At 31.3% G+C, this 8,212-nt stretch overlaps 1 protein-coding gene and 1 pseudogene across 1 annotated transcript; both read left to right on the plus strand.

Moving 5' to 3' along the window:
- The first annotated feature begins 919 nt into the window (after positions 1-919).
- Positions 920-2,580, plus strand: LOC120089279 (benzyl alcohol O-benzoyltransferase-like). Its single transcript, XM_039046701.1, has 2 exons — positions 920-1,372; positions 1,557-2,580. The coding sequence occupies exons 1-2, from the start codon at positions 920-922 to the stop codon at positions 2,499-2,501; spliced, it is 1,398 nt and encodes a 465-aa protein (XP_038902629.1). The 3' UTR covers positions 2,502-2,580.
- Positions 2,581-4,815: 2,235 nt separating this feature from the next.
- Positions 4,816-8,212, plus strand: LOC120089053 (annotated as a pseudogene).

Consider the following 8,212-nt stretch of genomic DNA (forward strand, 5'->3'; position numbering starts at 1 on the left):
AAACAATTGAGTTAAAAACCAAGACATAACTATATTTTTAAACGCTTTAATATTTATTTAATATAATTATACATTTTAAAATTCAAAATTCAAAATTTATTGCATTGAAAACATAAAATGTTAATTTCCGAATTTGCACTATTTGGATCATAAAATCTAAAAAATAGTTATTAAATATAGAATCTCGATTGTATGTCAAACACATATTTGTTGAACTGATGAATCAGATAACATAAAACAAAATTCAAATCGTTAACCAAACATTCCCATTAATTTATTGCTCGAGTTAATGGACACAATATTTATTAAAAGTCAAAAAAGTGTTAATGAAAAATAATTCCTATTATTTTCCCAATAATAAAATATTTAAAGGAAGAGAAGTTTTTAATAATTACCCATAGATGTGGAGGGCTAGTCATTGCAATTTATTATTAATTTTTTAAATGTGATTGATTTAAAATGTCGAGATCTGAATTTTGTGAAAATATTTATAGAAATACTGATAAAATATCGACGTCAATAAATGTTTAGAGAAAAATTTACCCGAGAAAGTTTAAATTAATAAACATTTTACATCATTTAGATAAGTTTAAATAATTTTATTTATATTGTAGTTATAATAATGACATTTTGTTGCTTCCTATTTATGTTCACTCTCAGTTCTTATTTCAATGTTGAAACTAGACATATGGAAATATCGATCAAATATAAGAAATTGTAGGTCTCTTAACTAATTAGAAGATACACACTCAAATTTGAGACATAAATGGACTAGAATTTAAAAAAAGAATGCAAAAAAGAAACAATGCCATATGTTGGAAGATAATTAATTTCCATTCTTATATAAATAACGCACTCTTCCTTCAATATCTGTGCATTATATCTGTACACTTAAGAACCAAAATTTTGTAATAGAGAAATGTGGTCGAGCAGTACAAGTCTTGTGTTCAAAGTAGAAAGATGTGAACCAGAATTCGTTGTTCCGGCAAAACCAACACCCCATGAGTATAAACAACTTTCTGATATTGATGACCAAGAAAGCTTACGATTTCAACAACCAATAATACAATTCTATGAATATAATCCAAGCATGGAAGGGAGAGACCCAGTGAAGGTGATAAGAGAGGCAGTTTCAAAGACATTGGTTTTTTACTATCCTTTTGCAGGCAGAATTAGAGAAGGGTTTGGTAGGAAGCTCGTTGTAGAGTGCACAGGTAAAGGAATCTTGTTCATTGAGGGAAATGCAGATGTAAGTCTACACCAGTTTCAAGATTCTTCTTCTCTTCAACCTCCATTTCCATGCATAGATCAACTTCTTTATCATGTTCCAAATTCTGATGGGATTCTTGATTCCCCACTATTGCTCATCCAGGTATGCTTCATTCCTTTATTCCATACACTTATTTTATTTAAAATATATATATATATATATAGGGATTCATGTTCTGATCTAAATGAAGTATTACGTGTCAAATTACAATTGAACGTAACTATACGATTAGTTTTTTTCTAATTAACCAAATTATGATTGATTTGAGTAGTTATGGAATGTGCAGGTAACCCGACTCAAATACGGTGGTTTTATTTTTATTTTTGCGATGCGTTTTAATCATACAATGTGTGATGGCTATGGTATTGCCCAATTCATGACAGCCATAGCCGAAATGGCTCGTGGGGCCCACGCTCCATCTGTTCTTCCAGTATGGCAAAGGGCTCTCTTAAATTCGAGGGATCCTCCCGTAATCACATACCTACACCATGAATATGATCAAGTTGGAGACAGCAATGGAACCAAAATTTCGTTCACTGACATTGTTCAGCGATCCTTCTTCTTTGGCTCAACTGAAATATCCACCATTCTGAAAACCTTACCTATTCACCTTCGCCATTGCTCCTCCTTCGAGCTCCTCTCAGCCTACATTTGGCGCCTCCGTACCATATCCCTTCAACTTAACCCAAACGAGGAAGTGCGCTTTCTTTGTCTTGTGAATCTACGCTTCAAGTTCAACTCTTTGCCATCTGGATATTATGGCAATGCGCTTGCCTCTCCTGCAGCACTTACCACAGCTGGAAAACTTTGCCAGAATCCCCTAAGTTATGCTGTAGAATTGGTTAAGAAAGCTAAGGCAGAAATGACAGAGGAATATATTAAGTCTGTAGCAGATCTTATGGCAATCAGAGAACGAGTCCATTGGACAGCAATTGGGTCGTTTCTTGTGTCAGATTTGAGAAAAATTGGGTTGGGAGAGGTGGACTTTGGATGGGGAAAGGCAATTTATGGTGGACCTGCAATGGGCGGAGTTGGAATAGTCCCTGATTTCATAAGTTTCTTTATTCCATTCAAGAATAGAGAAGGAGAGGAAGGAATATTGGTGCCTATGTGCTTGCCTACTCATGCCATGGAAAGATTTGTGAGAAAACTTGATGCCATCTTTAAGGTTAAACAACCAATTGGAGTCGAAAATCGTAAACTAATTACAAATATCAAATCTGCACTGTAATAGAACAAATGACGACTATGTTCTGTATTAAATACTTTGCAAACATGTCTTAGTTTATAAAATATAAAATAATGTTAAAAAATAATGAGATTTCAAATAAATTATAAATAAAATGTAGTGATATATATTGTATTAACTTTCAATGTTTCTTTTATCGATTTCTATTATAAATTCAAATTTATACCTTTAAGCTTTATCGTTTTGTTTATAAATAAATAATCTTCGCACCCTAATGCAAGTGTCGCACTAACTACCAAGTAAATAAATTGGAGATTTAACAAATATCGAATCTCAAAACTTGTCCAATCTTGCATCCGAGGTTACCATAACAGAAGCAGGTTTTGTCAATGTTAGAATGATAACTCTATAATAGAGAAGAAGTTTGATGTTTAATTTACCTCATATAGAACTATATTGATGTATTTATAGGAGAACTGATCTAAGGTTTATCTTCAGCCTCTTAGATTTACGATATGAGTTTTTCCTAATCCCGAACAAGTTTGGATTATGATCAATGATTAGATGGCACCTAGGCATATTTAAAACCAACTCCACTTTATCCTGTTCTTGTCTTTGTCGTCACCTACCTGAGACGACCGACGTCCTCCAAAATAATATAATTTTAAAAGAAAAAAAAAAGTCTCCACGAATCCTTTTTACGGTGTGATTATATTGAGCAAAGAAATAAAGTTAACAATATTTTATTAGAAAACAATACAAATGGTCAGTGAAAAATAAAGTTGAATTTCCGAGGCATTTGTATGTGAGAAAGGTGTGTTATCACCTGAAAACACCCGTTTAGAAAACGATGGCCAACTTTAAATTCTTTAATTGAAAATATTATTTAAAAAATATTTTAAATATTGTCTTATTTTATCCCTCATTTCTCCCTTATTTGGAAACAAGATCCCAAAAAATAAGTGTAAGAAAATTCTACAATTAGGCCATATGAGAATTTTAAAAAAAAAGAAAAAAAATTATCTCGAGAATGTGAGAAAAATATTACCATTTTCTAATGTCATAGGATAGCCTTTTAATAAAAGATTTTTCTAAAAGATAGTATTTCAGTTAAATTCATTTTATATTTTGGTTCAAATCTTGAACTCCCAAAAATTATCAACCCTCACCTCAAGAATATGAAAATCAAACATTCAAATATTTCTATATTCCCTCGTAGAAAATTTTAAAGAACACATTCTTTGGGAAGACAAATTTATAATAAAGAAAGATAAAATCTTTTAAAAAAAATCACTGACCATCAACTTCACTGCATTAGTCTCATCGACTACAAAACTAGAAACTTTTGTTGACAAATAAATCCAGATGATTGCATATTGCTTCTTCATTCAGGTTCTCTCAATCTTCATCTAAAAACCCTTTCAGTCTTTCCTTCAATGCATTATGCAATTTCTGGTAAGTTAAGAAATCTTTAGCTTGTATCTTCCAAGAACCAAAATCTTTTCCATCAAATTTCATAATTCCCTCGAAACTTCTTGGCTCTCATAATCCCAGAACTACTGAACCAAAATGTCTGATACCACTTGTTAGAAATTTATACTTAGATATAAATAAAAGGGAAAAAGTAAGTTATATCTAACATATTCACTTCCACATGTTAGATCTAAAAAAAATTAGAAATCATAAAATAGCAAATAATTAAGAGATGGAAAAAAAGAGAACGACACTGAAAATATACTGGTTCGTCCCAAACTCGGGACTACGTTGACTCTTCTACAACTGGTTCGACTATGATGAACATTATAAACGATTTTAAAACTCGTGCTATAAACCTCACTTACATAGGCCAACACGAATTATGGAATTAATAAGAAAAAAGAGAGACACCACAAGAAAATTATCCTCTATATTTTTGTTCTCATTACTGCACTAACTGAATAAAACAAAGAATATCTTCAAATGAAGAATTTCTTTCTGCCGAAAAGCTCATGTCTGCCGTCACACTATTTTTAGAAAAAAATTGCAGCCACCGGTTTCTTTCTTTTTTTTGATCTGCAGCACCACTCCCATCACACAGATGCACACGCACACGCACACACTTTTGCTGGAAGACCATCAAAATTATATATATCTATGTCAAATCTTTCGAATCTTCAACCAAAATAAGGGATACATTGACAGAAATCTAAACAAAAACGTGGAATTCAAGGTTAAGAAACCAAAATTCAAGCAACCACACTACACATTAAGTGACCGAACGACCGTAACACTCACAGAAACTTCACCCAAATGTCCATAAACCCACTGCACATCAGTCTTAAACCCCTCGAAAACACAAACATAACATCCAATAGTCATGGGTAAGTCACACCACAACTCTATGAATATAAAGCAAGCATTGGTTTTCTACTATCCTTTCGCAGGCAGAGTTAAGGGTTTGGTATGAAGCTGTTTGTAGAATGCATAGGTGAAGGAATCTAGTTCATTGAGGCAAGTGCAGATGTAAGTCTACACCACTCTGGTTCTAGTCGTGGGGTTTGAAAGAATTTGATGAGGGTGTGAGGTATATGTCGACCTACCTGAGATGTTCAAGTGCAAATTTTAAAAAATGTATCCTTTATTTTGGTTCACGATTTGAAGGATTGACCTGATAATGAGTTATTCCCATTGTTTTTTTGGCAACCATGAGCAAAGGTATCTTACACTTACAAAAGCATAGGTCTTCTTTTTCTCTCTTATTTTTGTTGATATTCATATTTATTTTGCATATATTTATTTATGGGAAATTATCAGTGTATCAGTATCAATACTTATAAAATTTTGCTATATTTTTTAAAATTTTTATTTATTTTTCTATATTTAAAAACAATTCTTTATTTATTCTATTAAAATTAAGTATATTAGTAAAATCGATATTTACAACCTACCAGATTAGTTAAACATTATTTTATTATTATTATTTTCGAGGAAGATTATATAGAATTTATTAGTATTGAATTAACTTAATTATTTATTCAATTCCGATAAATTAATCCTAACTAATTGATTGATGAAAAAATGTACCCAATGAATTTTAATTTACGGAAAGACAATAAAAAAAATAGTCAATTTTGACAAAAACGAACATAACTTATATGGTGTATGAGTGATAGTGGCTATGAGATCTATGATTCGAATCCTCATATTTTCGACTATATAATAACAAGTTTTTGGGTACGGATTCATTTCCTACCTTCGATTGTGGTTATAGAAACGTCTAATGAATTAGTAATATTTATCTGATTGAAAAATTTTAATATTTGAACTTTTGTAATTATTTGTTCCATTAAAATTATACATCCATTATGACTAACTATTTTAGATTTATTTGTTGAAGAGTTCATTATAACGTCCATGATAGTGATATAAAATTTATAAAATTTGTATCATAAATACCAAAATATCATTTATTATTATAAAAAATAGCATTTTGGATTTACAACAAAACACAACAATTTATAAAAGATCGTCAGAAATAGCAAGTTTAAATTTCTTACCGAACTAGTACACCTTTTACAAACTCGTCAGAATAGTTTTTTCTCGATTAATCTCGGACGAGATCGGCCATGGAAATTTAGTAAAAAATCAAAATTTTCTAACTTATCGATTATTTTGGGTCTTCTTAGTACATCTCACCTTATACACTACGAGATTTACTAAATTTTTACGTAATCTTTCCAAATTCCAAATCTTATATATTTCCAAATTTTCTTTACTAAATAGTATATCAAATTATTACTTAACTTTTCAAATCATTATATGACTTATATTTTCACAATTATACCAATCTACAGAATTCCAAATGAGTTTTCCAATTATCAAAATAGGTTTTGCAAATTGATTCAACATTTTTAAATGGTGGGAAATATCAAATTATGCGAAAATTAGGTAAGATTTTGGATGTATATAGAAAAACTCGGTGTTATTATTATTCGAGATTCGATAGAGAAGGCTCAAATATATCAAATTTTGCTGTTAATTATGCTCGAGATATTAGAGAGAAAGCCAGTATATAAAATCTCAGTGTTATTTTGTCATGCAATCTCTCTAAATCTTATACCAACTCTTATTTCTTCTTGAATTCCTCAGGCAATATTTATAAAATTTGCAAATCTTACTTCCAAATTGTGTAATATTTGGTACTGTGATTTTTTAATTTCGGAAAGATTTGGAATGATTACAAAACATTTCAAAAATTTTTTTTACCCAAATTTAAATGTGTAATCTTTCTTGCCAAGTAAGGCCCAAAACAATCCATAAGTTAGAAACAAAATTTTTAAATATATCTTGGTGCCGATCTCGCCCGAGATAGACCGAGAAATGAAGAACTTTCAAAAAACGTTCTAGTTTTGTAAGGTAAAAACTTAGAAGTGTTATTTTTGACAATTTTTTCAATTTATGGTTTCTAACAATCCATCCATCTTTCGTCTAGCCACTCAGATGTCAAAACACCAAACACACTTTGTTACATGGCAAATGTTTTCTTTAAATATTATTATTATTATTATTTTGAGTAATTTAGAGTGTGGATACATAAAGATAAATATGCATGTATTTTATTATTCCATTTTTAAAGCCATTAATTTACACCGGCTATTATCATCCTAACATAATATGACACAGTTTCGTATGTTATAATTTTTTTATCGAAAAATACTTAGGTGCATCATGGGGAGTATTTATCTTTGTGACTACCAAATTGTCCTATCATAATTTGACATGTGGTAAATTATTTTTTTTGTTTTTGAAATATTTTAATCATTTTTTGGTATGAGCCATGGGAGAAGGAAGCATAAAGATAGGTGCATCTTAGGATGCACCCAAGTCTTACCCCTTTTTTATCCTATTCACTAATGACCCATAATTTTAAATATAAATGACATTTTAGATAATCCCTATAAACCATATTTGTGACAGCAAAAAATAAGAGTTCTAGACCATAATAATTCATTATTGTTAAATCAACTAAATTATGATTGCTTTCAATAATTATTTAATATACAGGTGACCCGACTGAAATGTGGTGGTTTTATCTTTGCGATGCGTTTTAATCATACAATGAGTGATGGCTATGGTATTGTCCCATTCATGAAAACCATAGCCCAAATGGCTTACGGGGCTCACGCTCCATCTGTTTTTCCAGTATGGCAAAGGGCTCTCTTAAATTTGACGGATCATCCAGTAATCATTCATGAAAATAATCAGCATAGCCAAAAACGAGGAAGTGTGTTTTCTTTGTCTCGTGAATCTACGCTTTAAGTTCAACTCTTTGCCATCTGGATATTATGGCAATGCGTTTGTGTTTCCTGCAGCACTTACGACAAATGGAAAACTTTGCTAGAATCCCCTAGGTTATGCTATAGAATTGGTCAAGAAAGCTAATGCAGAAATGACAGAGGAGTACATTAAGCCTGTGGCAGATCTTATGGTGATCGAAGGATGATCCCATTGCATTGCAGCAATGGGCCGTTTCTTGTGTCAGATTTGAGAAAATTCGGTTGGGAGAGATGAACTTCGGATGGGGGAAGGCCATTTATGGTGGACCTGCAATTGGAGGAGTTGGAATGGTCCCTTATTTAATAAGCTTCTTCATACCATTCAATAATAGAGTAGGAGAGAAAGGAATATTGGTGCCTATTTGCTTGCCTATTCTACCCATGGAAAGATTTGTGATTGAACTTGATGCCATCTTGAAGGTTAAACAACCAATATAA

Source organism: Benincasa hispida, chromosome 10, assembly GCF_009727055.1.
Source record: "Benincasa hispida cultivar B227 chromosome 10, ASM972705v1, whole genome shotgun sequence".
In the NCBI taxonomy this organism is placed as follows: Eukaryota; Viridiplantae; Streptophyta; class Magnoliopsida; order Cucurbitales; family Cucurbitaceae; genus Benincasa; species Benincasa hispida.

What these genes read in the sequence shown, in the direction of transcription:
- LOC120089279 (XM_039046701.1), top strand. Translation starts at nt 920, where the DNA reads ATGTGGTCGAGCAGTACAAGTCTTGTGTTCAAAGTAGAAAGATGTGAA. An exon ending in CCCCACTATTGCTCATCCAG is followed by an intron (nt 1,373 to 1,556) that starts GTATGCTTCATT and finishes TGGAATGTGCAG; the next exon opens with GTAACCCGACTCAAATACGG.